The following is a 25,555-nucleotide window of genomic DNA, read 5'->3' on the forward strand; positions in this document are numbered from 1 at the left end:
AGAGCGCGGCAGGACGTCCCCTCTCGCCGCCCGTAGGAACGATCAAGCGGCTGACCAGCCACTATGATCATTGTTATGGTGTAGGGAATCACCAGCTGAAAAAGATAACATCTGAATTATGTCTAACTGCAGGCATCATTCAGATATACCCCCACAAATTCAAGGACGTCATTGATGGCCAGTGGTGGGCAAGTGGTTAAAACCTCATTTGTCATGTAGTTGCCCACCACATTAAATTTGTTTAAATCTTCTTGCAAGGTTTCCACATCCTGCGGAAAAGTTATTGCCCCGCTTAGCTTAGTATGGTCCGCAAATACTGAGATTGAGCTATGTATCCCATCCTCCAGGTCATTTATGAATAAAGCTGGTGGTAAGTAGGCTTTGGTTTTTCCCTGGGCATTCCCCAGACATTGTTGTTACCTGTTGTTTTAGCCTTCCAAAGCCACTTACTGCGATAGCCAGCTATAGATGAGGGCGGTGGGCAAGTTCTTGATAACACGGTAGTGTTTGTATTGGTCCAGCAGTGCACAAACACCTTTGCTGCCATTGTGCTCTTGCTGGGTGTTTGGTGTGCTCCTGTACCTTTAAGGAGGGGTGGCTCCCCTTCAGTCCACCTGCTCTCATCTAACCATCAGAATGCATGTGCCTCCACTGCGGGGACACTTATATGTTAGTGTTAGGACCACAGATACCAGGGTGCCTTGACGTGGCTCACGCATGCGTTTGCAAATGCGTGCGGACTAAACCCCTACTTTTAACGCATACTGTTAGACAGGTTAATTTGGTTGTCTGCGAGCTGGTGGTAAGTAGGCTTTGGTTTTTCCCTGGGCATTCCCCAGACATTGTTGTAACCATTTATGAATAAACTAAATAGGACTGGTTCCAAGACAGAACCCTGGGGGACCCAACTCCCCCCCCCCCCCCCCCCCGACCATTCCCCATTTATCACTAGCCTCTGAAGTCACCCCTGTAGCCAGTTTTCAACCCATGTACTCACCCTATGCTGACAGACCTTAGTTTGTACAGTAAATATTTATGGGGAACTGTATTAAATGCCTTTGCAAAATCCAGATACACCACGTCTATGGGCCTTCCTTTATCTAGATGGCAACTCACCTCCTCATGGAAGGTTAACAGATTGGTTTGGCAAGAACGAGCTTCATATTGATTATTCCTAAGGATACTGGTTTCATTACTAAAATCTTGTATATAACCCCTTATCCCCTCCAAGAGCTTGCACATGATTAAATGTTAGCCTAACTGGTCTAATTCCCAGGGATGCATCGTCTCTGTGACTTATTAATGTTAGAATTGGAAAACCTATCCTCCGTTAGCCATGAGGGTGCTTCCTGTGGTGAGTCATGAGGATAAACATTGCAGTTTTGGTTACTGAATAACTTGTAAACAAACCGGCGTCACGTTTGGTTCCTCTCCCCCCTCTTTGTACTGATCGGTATAGTGCGAGGGGAGAGATTGGGTGCAGCAGCGCTGTGGGCTGGATGTGTACTGCCCATAGCGCTGATCTGTGCCCATTCCATCCATGCTCAGCAATCCATACTCATCCATCTATCCTCAGCCATCCCATCCATACACATTCAAGGCTCAACAATGCTTAGCCATCCCCATCCACGGCTCATCCATGCCACTACAGTGACTCAAAGTGTAATAGGTAGTCAAATTAGCATTGAAATTTATGCCCCTAAAACGCCTGATGGTGCTCCCTACATGTTGGACCTCTGTATGTGGCCAGGCTGTGTAAAAGTCTCACATGTGGCATGGCCATACTCGGGAGGAGTAGCAGACAAACTATGTTTTGGGGTGTAATTTTTGTGATGTACATGCTATGTGTTAGAAATTTTATAAATGGACAACTTTGAGAAAATAAAGCGTTTATTTTCTTTCCACATTTTACAAAAACTATGCCTCTATGATCTACTATGCCTACTATGATCACATGGTAAGGGGCCAGGAGTGGCCCCTTACTCAGATCGGTGATCACAGAGCGCGCAGGGAGCGTGCACAGGGGAGGCCATCATATGATGGCCTCCCAGAAATTCAGGTCCACGCTGTGGCCGTCATTTGGCTATAGCGTGGACGTCAAGTGGTTAAGAAATGGCGAGCTTTAGATGAACGGTAAATGTATGGACAGACGACCAGGTCGGCGCTTTACACACCTGAGCAGCAGACGCTTGGTGTCGGAAGGCCCAAGATGTTCCGATTGCCCTTGTGGAGTGGGCCGTGACCGGAAAGGGGGGCACCTGCCCCTTCAAGGCGTAGGCTTGTACTACAATCTGTCTGATCCACCTGGAAATGGTGGTCGACGAGACTGCCATGCCTTTCTTTGGACCAGCCACCAAAACAAACTGAGTCTGACTTCCGAAAAGGGAGCCGTGGCAGACAAATACACCTTAATAGCCCGATCCACATCCAGAGCGTGAAGGACTACCTCCTTAGGGTGCTTTGGCTTAGGACACAGAGATGGCAATACAATGTCGTCATTGATATGAAAATCCGAGACTACTTTCGGTAGAAAAGACGGTTGCGGACGCAACACCACCTTATCCTTGTGGATAACCAGATAGGGTGACTTGCAAGACAAGGCCGCCAGTTCCGAAACGCTCCTGACCGATGTTATGGCCACTAGGAAGACCACTTTCTGGGAAAGAGTCAACAGGGGAATCTCCCTGATGTTTTCAAATGGCGGTTTTTGAAGCACCGACAACACCAGGTTCCAATCTCAAGGGGGTAGCGGTGGACACACCGGGACTACATGTCGTACCCCCTGAACGAAGGTACTCACTAAGGAGTAAGAAGCAGGATCCTGGATATGGAAAAGGAGCTCTGATGCCATCCTTTCTCCTTACACATGGAGATGTAGGCCTTCCAGGTACGATGGTATATCTTCTGAGAAGAAGATTTCCATGCTCTCAACATAGTTGGATCACAGAGTCCGACAGACCCCGGTTCCTCAACACCTGGCTCTCAATAGCCATGCCGTTAAAGCCAGCGATGGTAAAGCAGGATGGAGAATCGGACCTTGAGACAGAAGGTCATCTCGCAGCGGCAGTCACCAGGGAGCGTCTGCCACCAGACGTACCAGGGACGCTGAGGCCAATCTGTGGCAACCAGCATCACTGGGATACCCTCGTCTTCCACTCTGAAGCAGACATGGTAACAGTTTCAGTTGAGGAAAGGCGTAGATCAGCTGGTACTGATCCCACGGAGCCACCAGTGCGTCTGGCGCGTCGGCCCACAGATCTCGTCCTGGACATGAATCTCGGCACCTTACCATTGATATGGGAGGCCAATAGATCCACATCTGGTCCACTTCAGACACAGCAGCCTGAATGGGCATTGCATTCGGAGACATTCTCCTGGGTCCAGCATCTGCCGACTCAGGTAGTCCGCCTGCCAGTTTTCCACACCCGGGATGTAAATGGCTGACAGGGCTGGAACGTGTCGCTCTGCCCACCGAAGTATGTGAGCGACCTCCCGTGCAGCAGCTGAGCTTCTTGTTCTCCCTTGGTGATTGACTTATGCCACGGCCGTGGCGTTGTCTGACTGGATCCTGATCGGATGCCCTTGCAGTCTCATTGACCATGTGGAAAGGCACAGCCTGATCACTCAATTTGAGCAGATTGGCAAACTGGATTCTTCCGTTGACCAGAGGCCCTGAGCCGAACGAACCCCCATCACTCCACTCCAGCCAGATAGACTGGCGTCCGTTGTGATCACCGTCCATTTTTAGAGGAAGGAACGATTTCCCTGGACTGAATCACCAGGGACCTCAACCACCAGATCAGCGAGTCTCTGACTGACTGGCTCACCTGGATCTGTCGATCCAGAGACAACTGAGATTTGTCCCATTTTGTCAAAATCTCCTTCTGCAGGACTCTGGTGTGGAACTGGGCATAAGGTACTGCCTCAAAAGGAGGCTACCATGAGTCCCAGTACTCGCATGCAAAAGTGGAGGGACGACCACTTGCAGTTCATCAGCAGTTTTAATCGCAGATCTGAGAGTCTGCAATTTGTCTGTGGAGAAACACTCTCGCTTAGGTACTAGGTACTCCAGACGCTGGGTCGGCACAAGCACCGACATCTTTAGGTTCAACAGCCACCCAAATTCTTGCAGGGTCTGCATGGTGATCTCCACATCCTCCTCTAATTCTGAGGCGGAAGATGCCCTCAGGAGGAGATCATCTAGGTATCCTACAATCTTGATCCCATATTGCCATAGCAACACCAAAACCGGAGCAAATACCTTGGTAAAGACTCGGGGGGGGCTAAAGACAGACCAAAGGTGAGAGCCACAAACTGGTAGTGGGCTTCCCCAACTGCAAACCACAGAAACTTTTGGATGCCGGAGGCATATGGGTATGTGCAGGTACGCATCCTGGATGTCTAAGGAAACCAGAGAGTCCCCTTGATGGAGTGCAGCGACTACTGAGCGAACCGATTCCATTCTGAACCTCTGCACTTTTACAAAATTATTGTGGGCTTTTAGGTCCAAGATCGGACGTACCCCTTCCGTCTTGGGAACCACAAACAGATTTGAGTAGAATCCCTGGAATCGCTCCGATTCCGGAACCGGTACAATCACCACGCGATTCAGCAAATCCCTTACCGCCCCCAAGAGGGCCTCCCGTGAGCCAGGGATATGGGTATGCTGGAGGGGAAGAATCTGTTTGGCAGCCAAGAGAGAAACCATCTTGTAGCCTGTGAAAATCAGATCGCAGACCCATTGGTCGGATAACCGGGAGGACCACCGGGCTGCAAACTCCCGAAGACATGGGTGAGGGCAAACCTTCATGCAGTAGCACTTATTCGCAGGCTTCTTAGGCTTGCGGTTCCAGGGACTTTGACCTTCCATGGATGTCCTGTCGGGCTAGGGATGTTTCATCGAAGCTCCGGGCGGACGAAAAAGCCGTTTGTGAGCGGAAAAAGAGGACCCTTGCCTACGGTGTGGCTCCTTAGCCTTCCTGGCCTGTGGGAGTAGAGTACTCTTACCACCGGTGGCATTTTTAATAATGTCATCCAATGAGGCTCCAAAGAGCCGATTGCCAAGGAAGGAAAGATCCGTCAGGGCTTTTTTGGATGCCAGGCCAGCATTTTAGCCAAATTAGTCCTCAGCACCGCAGCTGACACTGAAGCCCTGGATAACAGAGGGAGAGTATCCAGGGCCGCGTCACAGACGTACTTAAGGCCTTGCACTAGTTGGTCTGCTAGTTCCACGCAGACAGGAGAAGCCTGTTGCTCTCCCAATTCGCGGTGCAAAAGTTTTGCCCACTCAGTCAGTGTCTGCGACACAAGTGCGGATGCCAGTACTGGTCGCACGGCTGACCCCACAACCGTAAACAAGGAACGAGCCACTGCCTCAGCCTTCCTGTCCGTGGGATCCTTGAATGCAAGAGTCCCCTCAACCGGAATCATGGTTACTTTATTTAACCACTTCAGTAAAATTGCTTTTATTAGATTCCAGAAATGTATAATATCACTTACATGTTAAAATCATAGTTACACATGGACGAGCAGCTGTTCCCACAAGCAAGTAAGTGTCTCAGAGTCCAAGCAGCTGTGACAGGATCCACAGAACGCTGGGGGGGGAGCTCAGCTGTGTTCTGCGCTCGGCAGAGATGCGGACCAGCTCGTGAGAGCAGCGCGTGACATCGGCAGGGGACACAACGCGTTTGAGCATGCGCAAAAAGTTGGCTTGTGGGACCCAAAAGGGTCCGGTACATCAGTAGAGGGATCCGCTGGCTCCTGAATCTTCAGGGTATCACGCACAGCTGTGATAAGTGCTCCAACAAGCGCTTTGTCGCGGCTGGTCCCCGGATGGGGACTCATCCTCCCTGTCCGAACAGTCTTGGTCAGCATCGTCTGATAAGACAAAGCAGGGGTCACCAGCCTCAACAGGACCCAAGTCTGTGTCAGAGCTATCCCCAGAGGAGGGGGGGGGGCAGGGGCCTCTTTAATGCACCTTTCTTCCCACGCACTGCCTCCATCTTGGCAACAAACTGAGGACCACCATCAGGGTGTCCATGGGAACTGCGCAGTCCGGTGACCCGGTTGCAATTGCCTGGATTTCAGGGGAAGAAACACCAGTTTCTGAAGCCATGCTGACCCTACCCTGCCTGCCACCCGTAGGGGACTTAGGACAGCGACAGTCCAACCCTCCTTGCTGCCGCTGACTGAGGGGCTCTTTCCTGCCGGACTCATCACCCTGAGGAGTTCTGCGCAATTCACAAGTAGTGCCCGCTCGCCCCTCCTTTCCTGTCTGGCCGGGTAGCGTGCTCGGACAAGGGTCTGTTGTGGACTTGGGGGGGGGGGGACCCCACGCCGTTTTTTTTCGGCGTTGGGGTTCCCCTTTTAGTCCATACCAGGTGGCGGGGCCAGCGGCATCTCCTTCGCGGGCCCCGCCTACCTGCAGACCCGCTCGAAATGAGCGGACTTTCCTCCGGGCGGGAAAAGTCCGCTCATTTCAAAAGTATGGCGGACTGGCACACACACGGCCGGATTGTCCGCCGAAATGCGAATCCGGCGGGAAGATTGGAGTGCAAAACTACTTTCCAAGTCCGCTCAAAAAAGTACTCAAAAAAGTATGCCGGAGGCTACACACGGGGGGATTGTCCAGCGGACTTCAGTTTGCCAGACTTTTCCACCCGCTTGTTTGATCGTGTGTACGCGGCATTACACTTACAGGTCCCCAACCTGTGCCTGGACAGTGAAATCAGTAAACTGCTGAGCTCATTGCACTGAGGCACAACATATTCTCTACTTGCGCTGCTTCCTCTTCTCTGAGCTCTGTTGTACAGTGGACAATACCAAAATCAAGGTCAGGTACCTACACTGCTTGCAATAAAATACATTTAATAATGTATTAATGAATACAAAGCTGCATACATTGTGTTTATTAGATCTGCCTGGAATTAAAGGATACGTTCATCTTTTGGGGAAAAAAGAAAGTGCATTTAGAATTTTTTCCCCAAGGTGCCTAGAAAGCATTGCACCTGTGATCATTGGATCAGACTCATGCAGACAACCTATGCAGCTTTTCGTCCATACCTCTATGCAGGCTGACTGTTTACAAGCTGCAGTGCTTGTGAAAGAACTACGAGGCAGCTCATTAGCAACCTCGCAGTCTATTCAGAACTACAACTAATCAGCAGCCATGACTGACCGTTTTAGTTTGTGCATTCACAGGAAACTGAATAAATGATGCGGCCGCGTGAGCCGAGCCCTTGCATGGCTGCGTTATTTTTTCAATAGTGACAGCGGGCAAGGGGAAAAGATCCCCCACTTGCCATCACAGGGATGGGGGGAGAGGTTGCAGCTGCTGGAACATTTTACATGTTCCATCCCAACCCATGGTTCACACCTTTGAGATTTAAGAGTTAAAAAATAAATAAATAATAATAAAAAAAAAAAAATCACATGACAAGTCGCACCCCTTTTCCGGCAATGAAACCAAATTGTTGGGACTCAAGTCGCAGTGACTTTTAAAAAGGTTCCTGCACTACTTTTTTGGGATTTGAGACTTGCATAGACTTCTATTAAATTAAGTCGCAAGCTGCAAATCACATTGATCTACGGTTTCGAAATTGCACTGAAGCATCCCGATTTCAAAGCAGCACCGGTGTTAACCTGGACTAAATACAGGTGGAACATGTTCCAAAAAGGTGAACATATCCTTTCACCAATTCAGCTCCAGAAGATTTTACCTCCTTCAAATCGGCACTGTACTATAACTGACGATTGCGTGGTCATGCATCGGTACAGTATACAAACAAAATATAAATAAAATGTATTCTGCTACATGTCTTTGGTGAAAGAAAAACAAAAAAATCCCAATAGGTGTATATTGATTGTAGATGCTGTAACTGTCAGACAAACCAAACTATGGGATATACAGCATACTGGAATTTTTATACTACTGGCAGTAATCAGCGACTAATAACAGGACTGCGATAATGCGACGGGAAATCTGACACTCAGGGGAACAGCCACTGACATGAATACAGTGATCAGTGCTAATAATATGCACAGTCACTGTACTAATGGCACTGCGTGGGAAAGGGTTAACATCTAGGGCAATCATAGGGTTAAAAGTGTGCTGCGAGATATGTACTGCTTTTACTAAGGATCTTGTTTTTTCCCCTGCTTAGCAAAGGAAAATAAACAGCAAGACCCTTAATCCGTGAAAAACGACGATCAGCGGGTGCCGGCAGTAGGATTGTGCTGTGACAAATCACAGCACAGCCAGGATGGCAGGTGCACAAATCTAGTGCTAGGTACATGATCCAGCACAGGGAGGCTGCTTTGCTGCAGTAATAGTATGTTAGGCAGTCGGCAAGCGATCAAACTTTAAAACCAAGATAAAACTGCAAACAAATTATAATGTCTAAAAATAACAAAAAGTGTCTAAAGATAATAAAATCTATAAAAAGAAGAGATACTATAAAAAGGACACTTACCTATACTGGAAGTGCACTGGGCTGGCATATTTAACAGTTGGCATATAGGAATAGTAGAAGCTGCCATATAAAAACACAGACACCCAGAGAAGCAAGAGCAGGATACAAAGCAATATTCCAGTCTGCAGAAGTAGTCTCCGTGTCCGCAGAAACAACAGTATACACATGTCTTCCACCCATAGCAGCAGAGGGGGTGATGATCCATTAGACATGATGGTGGATGGGTAGTGATCACAGTGGCACAATAGCTGTCAGGCAATTGGTGTCCTAAATCTCTAATCTTGGCAAGAGTGCCGGTGTCATAAAAACACAGGACTGTGCTTGCTGGGTTTAGGGTGATATTTTACACATGGTTAAGCAATAATAAACAATTGCAATAAGCAGTAACAGGCTCTATAGATGAGAAGTAGGACCCGGTATATAAGGAATGGCCAATTGTAAATGTATCACGCTATCCATAGGTCTAACAGGCTGTATCAATATCCATCAGGCAAGGAAGAAATGGAGATAGATTGTCTGTTCCTTCAAACCCAACATGTCTGTAACATGCTTTGTATGGCTTTTAAAATTCTGCTGACATCAGAAGTAATGTATGATCTTCCGGTCACATTACATTCGAGTGTGGAAATTTAAAGTTATCTGTGGTGTATGCTGTACTGGGTGAAAGCGTACAAGAGTTTACTGGGGGAGGGGGAGAAATGCCGGGACCATTGGTTTCATGCCAAAGGCAGTCTGTAGAGAGGGGAACAAATATGCGACCATTAGTAACAGTTAATATCATGTGAAGACAGAAGCTTATTTCAAACTACTAGATGGATCCTTCATTAAAGCCAAATTTTAGACAGACGTTCTACAATAGAGACAGAACATCAATATATGGCACAGCCCAATGCAGGCCATATAATTCTCTTTCTCCCGTTCGACCAAAGAAAATGAATGAATTATTATACAGGATTTATATTGCGCTGACAATTTACGCAGCGTTTTACAACATTAGGGCAGACAGTACAATTACAATACAATTCAATACAGGGGCGAATCAGAGAGCCCTGCTCGTTAGAGCTTACAATCTAGGAGGGAGGGTCAAGTTATACAAAAGGATAATAGTTGTGGGGTATGAGCTAATGGACAAAATAGTGCAGTTGTTAGATGGAGGCAGGATAGGCTTCTCTGAAGAGGAAAGTTTTCAGGGATCACCTAGAAGTGGATACGTTTGGAGACAGATTGGGGTAGCTTATTCCAGAGGATGGGCGAGGCTCGGGAGAAGTCCTGGAGGCAGATATGGGAGGAGGTGAGGAGGGAGCTAGAGAGTGGGAGGTCTTGGGAGGAACGAAGAGGGCGATTAGGTTGGTATTTTGAGACTAGGCTAGTGATGAAGCTGGGGGCAGAGTTGTGGATGGCTTTGTAACTTGTTAGCATTTTGAATTTCATTTGTTGGGCAAGTAGCAGCCAATGGAGGGATTGGCAGAGAGGGGTAGCAGACACTGTGCAGTTTGTAAGGTGGTTGAGTCTGGCAGCAGCATTTATGATGGACTGAAAGGGGGATAGTCCATTTAAAAGGTGAGCCAATGAGGAGGGAGTTGCAGTAGTCAAGGCGAGAGATAACCAGGGAGTGAATCAGGAGCTTTGTGATTTCATTGGTTAGAAAGGGACGTCGTTTAGAGATGTTGCGCAGGTTGAGGCTGCAAGCTTTGGAAAATGATTGGATGTGGGGCTGAAAGGAGAGTTCAGAGTCCAGGATAACACCTAGAACCCTGACATGTGGGGATGGGTGGATGGTTGTGCCACTGCTCTTGACAGATAAGTCAGAGGAAGAGGCGCGTGGGGGAGGAAATATTATAAGCTCGGGTTTAGACAAGTTGAGTTTGAGAAAGTGGTGTGACATCCATACAGATATGTCTGTTAGTAAGTTGGTGATACATGAGGAAACTGATAGAGAGTTGAGGGGTAGAGAGATAGAGGTGTGTCGTCAGCATAGAAATGATATTGAAAGCCATGAGAGGCTATCAGCTGACCCAAGGAAGAGGTGTAGATTGAAAATAAAAGAGGTCCGAGGGAAGAGGAGTGGAGGAAGTAGAATTGTAAGTGACACTGAAGGTGTGCTGAGATAGGTAGGATGAGAGCCACTGAAGAGCACAGTCACAGAGACCAAGGGAGTAAAGCAACCGTGTCAAAGGCAGCTGAAAGGTCCAGAAGTATGACTACAGAATAGTGTCCGCTGGTTTTTGCAGTTAGTAGGTCATTTGTGAGTTTTAAAAGAGCAGTTTCTGTTGAGTGTTGAGAGCGAAAAAACTGATTGAAGGGGATCAAGCAGATTGTTTTTAATGAGGTAGTCACTCAGTTGGTTGTAAACCAGGCGTTCAAAGAGTTTAGAGGAAAAGGGGAGCGAGGAGATAGGGCGTAGGTTGTTAAGACTGGTAGGGTCCAAGGACGGCTTTTTAAGTATGGGGGTGACCAGTGCACGTTTTAGAGCATTGGGAAAAATGCCAGGAGGTGAGAGAGATTGAAGATGTGGGTTAGAGAGTGTAGGATAGAGTCAGAGGGCGACCGTAGTATTTGAGAGGGAATAGGGTCCAGGGGGCAGGTGGGTGTGAGAAAGGAGTTTAGCAACTTCGTCTATAGTAGCAGATTTGAAGTGGAGTGTCAATTGTACCTGTTGACATGGGGTCTTAACTGGGGGAGTGCAGTGGTGTTTTAAACGCAACTTTTTGGGAAAAGGGACACTTTCATGAATTAAAAAAAAATGAAACAGTAAAATTAGCCCAATTTTTTTGCGTAATGTGAAAGATAATGTTACGCCGAGTAAATAGATACCAAACATGTCCCACTTTATAATTGCACACACTCGTGGATTGACGACAAAGTACGGTACCTAAAAATCTCAATAGGCGATGCTTTAATTTTTTTTTTTTACGGTTACCACTTTAGCGTTGCAGAGGAGGTCTAGTGCTAGAATTATTGCTCTCGCTCTGACGATCGCGGCGATACCTCACATGTGTGATTTGAACACCGTTTACATATGCGAGCGCGACTTCCGTATGCGTTTTCTTTGCTTCGCGAGCTCGCGGGGACGGCGGGCGCTTTAAAAAATGTTTTTTATTTTATTTATTTGAAAATGAATAAATTGTTTGTTTGTTTTTAAATAATAATAATAATTTGATCACTTTTATTGCTATCACAAGGAATGTAAACATCCCTTGTGACAGTAATAGGTGGCGACAGGTACTCTTTATGGAGGGATCGGGGGTCTAAAAGACCCCCCACCCCTCCTTTATACTTCAAAGTATTCAGATCGCCGAAAATGGCGATTCTGAATACCGTATATCTTTTTAAAACCGGCGCCATTGGCAGCCGAGTAAACGGGAAGTGACGTCATGATGTCGCTTCCGTGTTTACTATGAGGAGACTGGAACGAAGCCGCTTACGGCTTCGTTCCAGTTCCTCCCCAGCAGCCGGAGGCGTCGGATGGCGAATCGGTGCTCCCGATCAAGCGGGAGCACCGGTAACAGAGGCAGGAGGTGGCGGGACGTCCCCTTCCGCTCCTCCGGCATAACAGCCGAGCGGCTTTTAGCCGCTTCAGTTGTTATGGCTGGAAAGCCAATCGCCCGCTGTAAAAACGGTACCGGGATGATGCCTGCAGGTGCGGGCATCATTCCAGTATAACCCCCGAAAGCAGAGTACGCACATCTGCGTACGCTTGGCGGGAAGGCGTTAATCTTGTTTTTGAAGTGATATGCAATCTCCTGGGCAGTGAGTGAGTCAGTGGGCGGAGGCCGAAGTAGAGAGTTGAAGGTAGAGAAAGGTTTATGGGGACTGGGTGAGAAGGTGTTAATAAGAGTTGTAAAATAGGTCAGCTTGGCAGTGTGGAGGAAAGAATAGTATATTTTTGGAGGGTAGATTTGTATTGGTTGAAGTCTTTAAAAGACTGATGCCGCATACACACGACCGGTTGTTACGTCAGAATAAACTGCCATTTTTTCCGATGGAGTTGGGCTGAAACAGACTTGTCTACACACGATCACACCAAAGTCAGATCGTTTAGAATGCGGTGACGTACAACACATACGACGGAACTAGAAAAAGGAAGTTCAATAGCCGGTAGTTTACCTTGCGTTGTTTTTGGTCCGTTGGAACAGCATACAGAGGAACAGTTTTCCCAAAAGAAATTGATTCTGTCGGAAAGATTTAAACACATGTTCTATTTCTAGGTCCGTCCGAATTAAAAAAAAAAAAAAATTAAAAAGTCCACTGAAGCCCACACACGATCGGAATATCTGATGAAATGATTTGGTATGACTTTTTCTGTTGGAAAGTCCAACCATGTGTACACGGCATTAGTACTATGCCACAGACGCTCAAGCGCACGACTACATTTTTTGAGAATTTTAGTGTCATCTGTTTGCCAGGGTTGTAGGGGTCGAGGCCTGATTCTGGGTGGGTCCAGGGTGGAAGACAGGGATTTATTGTAGATGGAAGTGGCTTGGCTGGGGCAGGACAGGGGAGAGATTTTGTCAGAGGTGGTCAGTAGCAGAATAGAGGAGAGAAGAGTTGAAGTAGCAAAGTTTCTACGGGTGATGGTTAGGCGATTGGAGGGAAAGGTGGTGGGAGAGGGAGGTGAAGAGGAAAAGGATTGTTTGAGAAGTTACCGTATATACTAGAGTACAAGCCGAGATTTTCAGCCTCTTTTTTGAGGCTGAAAGTGCCCCCCTCGGCTTATACTCGAGTCATCGCCGTCTGCCTGCCCGATCAGCGCGTCGAGCGCAGACAGACGGCGGCCATTCTACTATTCAAAAGCCACGCCTCCCCGTCTGTGATAGGCGGAACACAAAATTTCCCAGCAGTCAGTGTTCCGCTTATCACGGACATCCGCTCATTCTCATACTACGGACGAGGATGAGAGGATGTCCGTGATAGGCGGAACACTGACTGCTGGGAAATTGAGTGTTCCGCCTATCACAGACAGGGAGGCGTGGCTTTTGAACAGAGGAATGGCCGCCGTCTGTCAGACGAGGAGAGCATGGCACACAGAGGCTGCAGATCGGCACAGGTAGGCAGGGACGGACGGGACACAGCGACGGACGGGACACAGCGACGGACACAGGGATGGACGGGACACAGGAATGGACACAGGGATGTCTCACCCTCGGCTTATACACGAGCCAATAAGTTTCCCAGTTTTTTTGTGGTAAATTGGGGGCCTCGGCTTATATTCGGGTCGGCCTATACTCGAGTATATACGGTACATGGAGAGCGTAGGTAGGAGAATACAAGGTCAAGGGTGTTGCCATCAGAATGAGTAGAAGCCTGTACCCACTGCTTCAGGTAAAATGAAGTAGCAGGAATGTTGAAATCACCGAGAAGGATTGTGGGAATTTCCAAAGAGAGAAAGTAGTGTAGCCAGGCAGAAAACTCATCAAGGAAAGTCGATAATGATCCAGGGGGCCGGTAGATCAAAGCAATTCTTTGGGAAGTTGGAGAGAATAGACATATACAGTGAGCTTCAAATGATGAGAGGGAAAGAGAGGGAGGGGAGTGAAGGTGCTTTGGGGAGATAGGAGGGATCCCACTCCCCCTCCCTTGCGTCCATTAGGCCTAGGGGAGCAAGTCCAGTGAAGGCCACCCTGGGAGTGATAAGCAGGAGAAGGGGTGTCAGATTCGTGGAGCCAGGTTTTGGTGACAAGCAAGTAGGTTAAAGGAATTGGTGACAAAGAGGTCATGAACAATGGTGAGTTTGTTGCAGACAGAGCGGGCGTTCCAGAGGGCACAGGAGAGGGGGAGGCTGGCGTTGGGAAGAAGAGAAATGGAGACTAAATTGCGTAGATTGTGACTACTGCCAGAGGGTGTAGGGCGATGGTGAAAAAGGAGGAGAGGTAAAGAGTGCATGTTTCAGAGAGGAAGGTGAGAATTTGGAAGTGAGCACCTGCAATCTGCTGTGGTTTGCTTTGTGCAAATCTCTGAAGAGCAAGAGCAGAAGTGCCACTTATATAATGAACCCCACTTCTTTGGAAGAACCCCCCCCCTGCATGTGCAGCCCCGCGTCACCTGTAAAGATTCCCCCAACCACACATTTGTTGGGAGATTTCCTCATCATCAGAATTCACTCATTAGCATGACTGTCTATAGCAGAGGACACTGATCTAGTGAAAAATTTCTAACATGCTGGTTGTACAGAAATGTGAGAGATCGACTTCTGTACAACCAGACTGCCCATAGATGGATCCCACAGATGCTGAACCAGACAAATTTTGATCTATGGCCGTTTTTACATTATTCTTAAAAATTAGGTATGTACCGATACTGGTATTGGTGCCAAAACAAAGCATTTGCGCAAGTATCGGTAACTCTCCCAAATCCGTTTCTTTATGGTGCAATTTTCATCAATACAAAATGAAAGGGCGCAAAATGGCACTGCAAAGAATCGCATTCATTTTAAACCAGAATGTGGTGCGATTCCCTCTAGTGTGTGTGTGTGTGTGTGTGTGTGTGTGTGTGTGTGTGTGTGTGTGTGTGTGTGTGTGTGTGTGTGTGTGTGTGTGTGTGTGTGTGTAAAGGATTAAAGTGCCATCTAGTGGGCAGTTTAAAAATTGTTAGAACTCACAGTAAATAGAGCCTCCATGCACAGGCAACTGGAGGTGCTCACAGGACTGGAGGGGATGTAGAGGCAGCCTGCCCCCCAAGCTGACATCACTTTCACCCTATTCCCCCTTGAGGTCCTGGAACATCTCCTCCAGCTGAAAATAAGCCCTACAAGGACTTTAACTAGGGCTTATTTGGGGGGTAGGGCTTATATTGCAGCCATCAATGACAATCGCTAGGTCTTACTTTCAGGGAAACAGGGTAGTCCAGCAATTGTCGGCACTCCCTTTCTCTCCCCTGCAACAGCCACACACTGACAGAGGACCTGGAGCTGCAGGATCACCCGACCGGACTAAAAAGAGGCAAGTACATTTTTTTTTTTTTTTTTTTAAACAAAGGAGTATGTATAATAGATAAAATGGAGCGAGTACAAAGACGGGCAACAAAGCTAATAAAGGGTCTGGAAGATATTAGTTATGATCAAAGGATGCGAAGACTGAGCTTATTCTCTCTGGAGAAGAGACTCTTGAGAGGGGATATGATTTCAATATACAAATACCGTACTGGTGACCCCACAATAGGGGTAAAACTTTTTCACAAAAAGGGAGTTTAACAAGACTTGTGGTCACTCATTAAAATTAAAGAAAAGAGGTTTAACCTTAAAATATGTAGAGGGTTCTTTACTGTAAGAGTGGCAAGGATGTGGAATTCCCTTCCACAGGTGGTGATCTCAGGTGGGGGAAGATTGATAGTTTCAAGAAACTATTAGATAAGCACCTGAACGACCGTAACATACAGGGATATACAATGTAATACTGACATATAATCACACACATAGGATGGACTTGATAGACTTGTCTTTTTTCAACCTCACCTACTATGTAACGTCGGGATCCACCCCAATGCCTGATTGGCAGCTGACTCAGCCTCTCAGTTTGCTGCTGAGAGCCCGAGCCACCCGTTCCCACCCCCTCCACAGCCCAGCGCTCCAGTGAGTGCAGGAGGGAGAGAGTAGAGAGGCGCTGTCCGACAGTCACTGATCTCCACTTACTAAAGACTGAGAACTGAGCAATCAGCGGTGTTTGATCGCTCAGTTCTCGGCATAGAGGCGGGGGGGGGGGGGTGGTCTCCATCTAAGCGATATTTTTATTTATTTTTTATATACACTGGACTTTTTTTTTTTTTTTTAAACGAGAGTGCAAGTATGGAGTTTGGTTACAGAGGAAACAATTAGATTGTAAGCTCTTATGATCAGGACCCTCCTGTATTTTACTGTATCTGTACTGTCTCCCTTTTGATATTGTAAAGCGCTGGGTAAACGGTTGGCACTATATAAATCCTGAATAATAATAATAATAATAATGTTTGGAGAACGCCTGAGCTGGTCCCTGAATACAGACAAGTTATGTCCCTGGTGCTGTGCAGACAACATGAAAAGAAGAAGTGACTGAACTTCAGTCTAAATGAAATCCCTCACTTCACAAAGTTTGCAGCTAGAACAATGCTCACACCTGTCTGTACACAGACGGTTCCTGAACACTCCACCAGGACCTCTACTCCTATAATAAACAGTCACATACCGTCCATGGACCTCCTTCTCTCACTTACTCAGCATTCAGCTGCCAGCAAAGAGCTCTGACACACAACATTTCCGTGCGTGCTGCATCCAACCCCGCCCACCACAGCCAATTACCAAGCCAGAGAGAAGTGACCAATGGCAAGCCGTTTTCATGCAATAGCAGAAGATGTAAGAGACGCTCTGTGATTGGCTGGTTTATAGAAAGTGGGGAGAGTGGATGTAGGGTGGTATGGTCCTGTACAGGGGAGGATACACAAGAATATATTTGTGTTGCTCCTCCTCCTCAGAGATGAGTGGTTTAGTCATTAGGACAGAGGGGCCATTAGACAGGGAAAGATGCTCCTCTGTATTGCTCTACATTTTAATGGCTTCCTAATGTGCATTGGGTTATAAGTCCCTGGGGCTGTGTGAGAGTTTTCCTGCAGAGTCTCTGTTTATACTGAAGGGATGCTTGTGGACTGATCTGGGCTTTATCTTATTAGACTGCAGCAAATAGATGTAATGCTTTAGCATGCAGCAAAACGTGTCAGTTCACCTTAGAATTACATTGCAGTCACTGTGCCCATCAAACGAAGCCACTGGGCCCACTGTGCCCATCAAACGAAGCCACTGTGCCATATCAAATGCTGCAAGTGTGCCCCCCACCGGCCTGCCGTCTGCACTTACCTGTCTCGGAGGAACAGCGCCTCAATGTCTTCTCCCATCCTCTCTTACGATCAAAGCACCTTTTGTTTCAGCTAATCAGGTGACCGGTAACAGATCCGAGCATCCGAGAAGCGGTTTAGTGTTAGGAAAGCGAATATTCATTCGCTTTTCTAACACAGCTGAGTGACCTGCAAGTGCCCAGCATGGCGCTCACAGGTCACCTTTTTTGATGCCTATTAGAGCCTATGGGTCTAATCAAGTGATTCAAAAACACCCCCCGCTGTAATTCAGGTGCCCTGTGCCTGAATGGGGGTGGCAGCGGCGGCCATAGATAGATAAACAGTCATGCAATCTATTGGTGCTAGAGAGGGTGGCAGGAGAGAGGGGGCAGCGCCCATGCCCCCTTATGGATGCACCGCCACTGTACACTATGATCATCATACAGCCATATAACGCTGACCTTTATGGCCTTGTTCATACAGGGCGTTCTACACATACACCTGTATGAGGGCCGTGGTCACCCACATGGGTGGGTGACCACGCCCCCCCCCCGTGAAGTCAGTCCCATTCATGTCAATTGGGGTGCACGCCCCTGAGCGCACACAGATCTCAAATTGGGAGCAGCTGCTGCGTTCCAATTCACATGCATGGGACTTCCTGCACAGAGATGCACGGAACACCTACATCCTCATGTGGGCAAACAGACATATGCCCCATGGGAACGAGGTCTATAAATGCATACTAACGTGTTTGACTTCTGCCCACGCTCCAGCTGGAAAGTGCTGGCCGCAGTTTTGTCAGTATGACCATGCAGCTCATAGGGGTGTCTTTATAACAGATATGTATAGCTGGTTATCCACCAAGCTACTAAAGGGTCTGGAGGATATTAGTTATGAGGAAAGGTTGCGAGCACTGAACTTATGCTCTCTGGAGAAGAGACGCTTAAGAGGGGATATGATTTCAACTTACAAATACCATACTGGTGACCCCGCAATAGGGATAGAAAAAAAAAAAATTGTGGAAGGGCTTTTAATAAGACACATGGCCACTCATTAAAATTAGAAGAAAAAAGGTTTAAAGCGGAGTTCCACCCATATAAAAGTCAGCCTGACTTTTAATAATGGGACACTCACCTGTCCCAGGGTCCAGCGATGTTGGCGAATGAAGCCCCGCTTCTCTCCCCCTCCTTTCTGTGGCGCCGGCATTGTCACTGTGGGCACCTGGGTGTGGCTTCAGAGCTAGGGCACGCTCTGCACATGCGCGAGCAGCACTATGACTGGCCGGGCAATCACCTGGGACCTGTGACATGTCCCAGATGATTGCAGAGAGGGAGGGGGCAGAGGTGAACTTGCTTCTGGCGCCTTGGTGCCCCGAGAGGAAGTGGGAACTGGAACCCTCTAAAAAGAGGATCCCCCCCCCCACAAAAAAAAATGACATGCCAAATGTGGCATGTTAGGGGGTCACCTGCACTTAAAGTGGAAGTTCCATTTGTGGGTGGAACTCCGCTTTAACCTTAAACTACGTAGAGGGTTCTTTACTGTAAGAGCGGCAAGGATGTGGAATTCCCTTTCACAGGCGGTGGTCTCAGCGGGGAGCATCGATAGTTTAAAAAAACTATTAGATAAGCACCTGAACAACCGCAACATACAGGGATATACAATGTAATACTGACATAGGTTGGACTTGATGGACTTGTGTCTTTTTTCAGCCTCATCTGCTATGTAACTATATGTTCGAATTGCAGAGAATGTAGCCTGGAACCAACTGATTTTGTCCCATTCGCATTGAACTAATTTACTGTACATGCAGTTTCAATGAACAAACAGCTATGCAAATTTTTAAAAATACACCCCACAGTGACAGTCAGCCCCCACCATTGTATCTACATCCTGCTGAATGGAAAATTCTTCTGTTGTGCCCTGATGTTGTAAATTACGTAGATGGCACAAGGAGGGCTGAGCAACGCTATGGGTTTCATGATGTCACCCATAAGTGACCAGGAGTTTCCAATGCTGATTTCTGGACAACCAGAGCACTTACAGAAGTAAAACATTGGTCAAGGTACATGGGTTATATGTCTGTTTACCACTTTATGACTGCCTAACATATAGCAGCACAGGGGCGAGCTTTAATTCCCACATACTATATTACCAAATGTATTGGGACACCTGCCTTTACATGCACATGAACTTTTAATGGCATCCCAGTCTTAGTCTGTAGAGTTCAATATTGAGTTGGCTCACCCTTTGCAGCTACAACAGCTTTGACTCTTCTGGGAAGGCCATCCACAAAGTTTAGGAGTGTGTTTCTGGGAATGTCTGACCATCCTTCCAGAAGCACATTTGTGAAGTCAGGCACTGATGCTGGATGAGAAGGCCTGGCTCACAGTCTCCACTCTAACAGCCCCTTCACACTGAGAGCATGACTGCTAGTTTTAGCGGCACTTTACCGTAGTTTTAGAGGCACTTTTGAGTGAGTGAGTGACTTGTATAGCACTACCTATGCGAACTGAATCGCCTCAGGGCGCTTTCTTGCCATCAGAGCCCATCTGCAGCTTTGCGTGGTCCTTTACCCCATTACCCTGACACGCTTACAAACAAACGACATTGACATACACATATTAAGGCCAATTTTTTTTTTTTTTTTTTTAGGTCTAATTAACCTGCCAGCATGTCTTTGGAGTGTGGGAGGAAACTGGAGTACCCGGAGGCACAGGGAGAACATGCAAACTCCAGGCAGATGGTGTCGTGGTCAGGATTTGAACCAGCGACCCTATTGCTGCTAGGTGAAAGTGATAACCACTACACCACTGTGCTTTTCAACTGCTAGCAGACACTTTTAACCCCCACTAGCGGCCAAATAAAGGGTTAAAAACGCACGCGAGTCGGCACTGCCCATTGATCTTAGCGTTTTAGGAGCCGTGTATACACTGCTTCTAAAGCGCCCCAAAGATGCTGCTTGCAGGACTTTTTTTAATGTCCTGCCAGCGCAGCGCCCCAGTGTGAAAGCACTCGGGCTTTCACACTGATACTGCAGATGAGGCATTTTTGAGGTGTTTTACAGGCAATATTTTTAGCGCTAAAGCGCCTGAAAAACGCCTCCACATGCAAAAAATTACATTTAACTCAAATATACTAAAATATGGGGATTTGGTCACACTATATTGCTTAGGACCCACTAATAATGGGGTACTTTGTCACAGTAAGTGGGCTTAAAGTGGTTGTAAACCCTTACAACACACTTTGACCTACAGGTAAGCCTAGATTAAGGCTTACCTGTAGGTCCAAGAAATATCTCCTAAACCTATACGGTTTAGGAGATATTTGCCCGAAGACAGCGGCGCGCAGGCGCACTGAGCACGGCATCTTCAATGATGGAGATGTCGCGAGTGTCGGCTCCCTTGCGCATGCACGGGAGTGACGTCATCGCGGCTTCGCCGAATGACAGCGGCGGAGCTGCGAGACCCCACGAGGAGATGGATGCACCAGACTACAGGGGACAGCGGTGACTTCGCTGGCTCCTGTGTCAGGTAAGTGACACATAATAGACTACTATGCGATGCATAGTAGTCCATTATGCTTTGCCTTTGCAGGGAATGAAAGAGGAAGTAAACCCATCAGGGTTTACTTCCTCTTTAAGCACCATATAGCCATATGGTGTGACCAAATCCCCATATTTTTTATATTTTTTGAGAATCTTCAGGTGTTTTAAATAGTCTTGCAGGAGTTAAACTTAATGTTGTGCATGTGTGCGCTGTAATATTTTGTTCTTTTTCTTTCTTTCACTATTTCAGCCAATCACAGTAGTCATGTGAGCAGCCAGTCTTTTCTGCCTGCCACTGTTTTAAACTTTTTTTTATTTTATTTTTTTACATTTATCTGTTATTTCCTGTGTTTTGCCTAGGCAAATGATGTCATACATCCCAGGAGTCTTGAGGAGGGGAGGAGGGGTTTTCTCAGCTAAGCACCCTCACCTGCATGCATGCCTGAGCTAAGGAAAGGTGGATTCCAGGAAGTAAATGCAACATGAATCATTTGCCCTTACTCAAGATGGCCACAACCAGAAATGCTAGGGGGGTGTATTTCAAAGTGATTTCTCAACAAAATAAATCAATCATAGAGACATAGATGGATGAGGGAGTGTGCTTTGAATATTAAAAATTAATTAAACAGTGTTTTTTGTTTGTGGTGCTCAGATGCAGTGAATATTTTTCCCTTTTTTTTTTTTTAGGCTTTTTATTTTTTTTATTTTTTATCTGGTGTTCAGGCCGGTAACACATGTCCTGTCTTTGGGTGGCTCTGCTCTGTGGAGGGACAATGGAGCCACCCCCAGCAGAACAATTGTCAATCTGGGGAGAGAGTAGTTTTAGAGGTATTAGCAATTTAGATGGACTTGACTAACAAATTAAACCAAAACCAAGCGAACAATTTTTAAACAGTTACAGCAACAATTTTTTATCCTTTTGGAATACGAGCATGGCCCTCTGATTACAATCGTATTGAATCATATTGTAACGTACTATATACCTCCATTCCCCCAGCAGCAACAAGTGTTGCTGCTGGGGGAATCTAGGATGGAAAAGGACCTGGGGGTCCTAATAGATGATAGGCACAGCAGTGGCATGCAATCCAAAGCTGCTACTAATAAAGCAAACAGAATATTGGCATGCATTAAAAAGGGGATCAAGTCCAGAGATAAAATGATAATTCTCCCGCTCTACAAGACTCTGGTCCGGCTGCACCTGGAGTATGCTGTTCAGTTCTGGGCACCAGTCCTCAGGACGGATGTACTGGAAATGGAGTGAGTACAAAGAAGGGCAACAAAGCTACTAAAGAGTCTGGAGGATATTATGAGGAAAGGTTGCGAGCATTGAACTTATCCTCTCCGGAGAAGAGATGCTTGAGAGGGGATATGATTTCAATATACAAATACCGTACTGGGGACCCCACAATAGGGATAAAACTTTTCACTATCTACATATATCTAGTGAGTGTAATACTTTTATTCTTAACACAACTTTTTATTACAGCCTACATTTAGATGAAGGCACCCTCTTTTTTTCATCTGAGTTTGGTATGTATTTTAGGTGAGTACCTAAATCAAAAAAAAAAGAAAAAATTGCATGAAGTGCCTAAGAAAATGCATATCAGATGCATATGCCTTGTTGATGAGGACTAGGGCCTCTTCCCTAAAACTCTGGCTGATGGGAGCCAGGGTGTTGGGGCCAGTGGCCAAATGTGGGAAGTGATGTCACCCCTAACCCCGCTAATTTGCTAAAGTGACAGGGAAAACCGATGGCATCGTTGGTTCCTAGAGATGTGGTGGGCTTACTTAGGAACCAGTGACATCAGGAAGCTTTCATATATGTAAGCGGTAGATTTGCAACTTTTTATATATGATCTTTGGCTCCTGCCAAACAGGGGGCCGAACTGGCAAAAGTTTTGTCTGACCCGTCTGGTCATGGTTAGTGGCAAATGTCTAAATAAAAGCCTATCTGATTATTAAATTCAAAATAATAAAACTTACATAACGTCACATTTTAAAATTGAACAGTTCTTTCTAATCAGTTCTTTCTAATCAGAACTCAAATTACCACTGGAAGTCAAGCAACAGTATTTTCATGAAAAAAAAACAGTCAGCTCATCTCCACCATTAAACGAAATGGCAGCTTACCAGATATTAAGACCTCATATATACTTGGACGAGTGAATTAGTGAAGCGGGAATTCCAAACTCAGCCCAGGAGCACATTCCCTCAAAACTGAAAAAGTAGTAGAGCAATGGTTGCTCTCACATTTCTAAACTGATGAATCCCCTTTAGGATCAATTTAAGCTTAGTACTACTAGTTTTTTTTCATTCAACCAAGCAGGCTGAGCGAAAAAAAATTGACAACTCAGGTCAGAGAGGCTGTACTAACAATCCGACGTTAGTACAGTGACCCCCCCCTGCTGTTCTATCGTGTTCTGACAAGAGGACGCCCCCCCCCCCACCTTGAACACTCCAGTCAGCGTTCTTAGCCATTGGCTAAGAGCGAAGATTGGGAGCCAGTCGAGCTAGCTTTTCGGTCATGCCCCTTCAACAGAAGCCATCAGAACAGGACTAGCTGCAGTACAGACGGCCCGAATGTCAGCCAGTTTCTATTGAACCAGCCAATGCCGCTTGACATTTGGCCCATGTGTACAGGGCTTTAGGGTCGATTCATTAGGCTCATTATCACATTACTAGGCTCTGAATTATTTGTTATGGTTGTTGTTGTTTTTTTCAGCCATTTGACTATAGCTCATATTGGTTGTCATTGTGAATAACAAGCTTATTATCCCATTGTTGGATTTCTCTTCATGCCTTTCTCTCTTGAGGTTGCTGTAAGCTGCACTGTGAAAAACTGCAGCAGCCATTTTGGTTTTTGAAAGACACACTGAATTGATAAATCGCAAAAAGGGGGGGGGGGGGGGACTAGGTAATAATGGGATATAGCTAACAAAATTAGGAATGCAACACAGATACATCCTAATGCCCCTCTATATCTATCTTTTGTTTAAAAAATGCTTCAAAGCTTCCTTTCCTGACAGACTCCATGGCAGCAACGTGTGGGTTAAGTCCCGCCTCCACTACCCATAGGACACTACTCCCATAAATCTTTGCTCCCTGCCCCTGGCCGTGTTCTTTTTTTGTCCTCCTCCGAAGGACCCAGAAGTGGTCTTCCTACCTGAAGATTTATCATCCCCACGATCGAGGTCGGCCGGTCTGCGACTCTGGGTCTGGAAAGTCGCATTACTCCGCTAAGCCCTAGCTATTAGCAGGGTATGGAGTGGGCAGTGGAAGAGGCGCTGTGAAGAAGCCACATGTCCTGGCCACTGGCAGGCAGGCTGCGCATTGGTCGGATAGCCAGCTATTAGCAGGTGACCTGTTTTGCCCCCTGGAAAGTCCGGTGTCATCTTACCTTATCTTCGGCCGAGTGATCGATCGTGGTGGGAGTGGTGAGAGGTTCTAAAAGTTCTTTATGGCAGCAGTTTTTGTATCTTATTATTTGTCTTCGTTTGTTTCTGTTTGTTTGTATGTGCAGGCATGGCGGCTGGTTCTTCCGCGTTCCAGCCGCCGTTCTACTTCCGGGTTTGCGTTTTCGGCCGTACTGCGCATGCGCGAACGCGGTTGAGATCGAGGCTTGGTTTCGCGCATGCGCGATAGCGGCAAAATGCCGCTGTTTCGCGCATGCGCACAGGCACGGCGGTGACATCACAGGGGCGGGCTATTTAAATGTGGAATTTGTCTGCAAGCTTTGGGAATGCTTGCGGGCTGTTGCGGTGACTTCCCCCTGCCTCTGTGTTGCATCCACTGGTAAGTGGCATTCTGGGATAGGGAGGCTATCCCTTCCCTGTCCCTTGCACTGATCCCTTGTCATCTTTTCAGCGCGTATGGATATCGCTGAGGACATGGATTCCTTACCGCCTGCTTGTGGCCAGCCCTCTCATAAAAGGTATTTCTAATGATCACCTGAAGGTCTGGTGGGGGAGGGGTATGTATCTGTTAGCTCTGTCCTGATGTCTTGTATCTTGTGGTTTCTTGTCTTGTGTCTTTTTCAGCCCTTCCAGGTCAGAACAGCATCGCAACTCTCATAGAGGGAGCGACTCCTCCAAGTCGCATCACCGGCACTCCTCTTCCAAATCTAAACATTATGGTTCCTCCTCAAAATCAGGACACCGTAGTGAAGAAAGATCGCACTCCTCGAGGACTCAATCTAGTCACTCAGCTAGTGCTTGTTGGGGGTGCAGAGCTCTTGTACCGGCAGGAAAATCTTTATGCGATCCTTGCTATGCCAAGGCTTCTAATGAAAGGGGTGACGCGGATCAACAACTTAAAACCCTGGTGGAGAAAGTTGTTAAGGAGTCCCTCAGAAATATTGAGGGCCAGTCCTATGTTCCCCCGGCAGAGCTGCCACTTTCTCCAGGAAGGGAGACTCAGCTGCAGGATACTTGGGAATCCTCTGCGCATAGCCACCCCTCAGCTGCCATATCTGACAGTGACTCTGATAAAAGTGATCCCTGTGTGGGCTTTGATTTCGCTCTACTGCCTCCTCTGGTCAGAGCTGTTAAAGAGACACTGAACTGGGAAGATTCTGTGGCTGCTCCTTCCAAACAAAGAAAATTCTTTAAGCAATTAAAGAAGGAACGGATTAATTTTCCTTTTATTTCTGAGCTAGGTGAGATTATCACAGATGAATGGGGCAAGGTGGAGAAGAAAAATTCCATGCTATCAAAGGTTTCGAAACTCTATCCTTTCAATGAAG

The 25,555-nt window shown here is 47.0% G+C and overlaps 1 protein-coding gene across 2 annotated transcripts in view; it reads right to left on the reverse strand.

Moving 5' to 3' along the window:
- Positions 1 to 16,742, reverse strand: part of BSCL2 (BSCL2 lipid droplet biogenesis associated, seipin) — a 78,496-nt gene extending 61,754 nt beyond the window's left edge. Inside the window, exons 1-2 of one of the 2 annotated variants that reach the window (XM_077455813.1) lie at positions 16,656 to 16,742; positions 8,472 to 9,203 (exon numbers count right to left, since the gene is read on the reverse strand). In XM_077455813.1, the coding sequence (XP_077311939.1) occupies positions 8,472 to 8,683 (212 nt within the window). In that variant the 5' untranslated portion in view covers positions 8,684 to 9,203; positions 16,656 to 16,742. Of the gene's footprint in view, positions 1 to 8,471; positions 9,204 to 16,627 lie in introns of both variants that reach the window. The other variant, XM_077455812.1, reaches the window with a different exon arrangement.
- Between the last annotated feature and the right edge of the window lie 8,813 nt (positions 16,743 to 25,555).

Source organism: Lithobates pipiens, unplaced genomic scaffold, assembly GCF_037356315.1.
Source record: "Lithobates pipiens isolate NorthernLeopardFrog02 unplaced genomic scaffold, aLitPip1_a1.2 Scaffold_10, whole genome shotgun sequence".
NCBI classification, from domain to species: domain Eukaryota; kingdom Metazoa; phylum Chordata; class Amphibia; order Anura; family Ranidae; genus Lithobates; species Lithobates pipiens.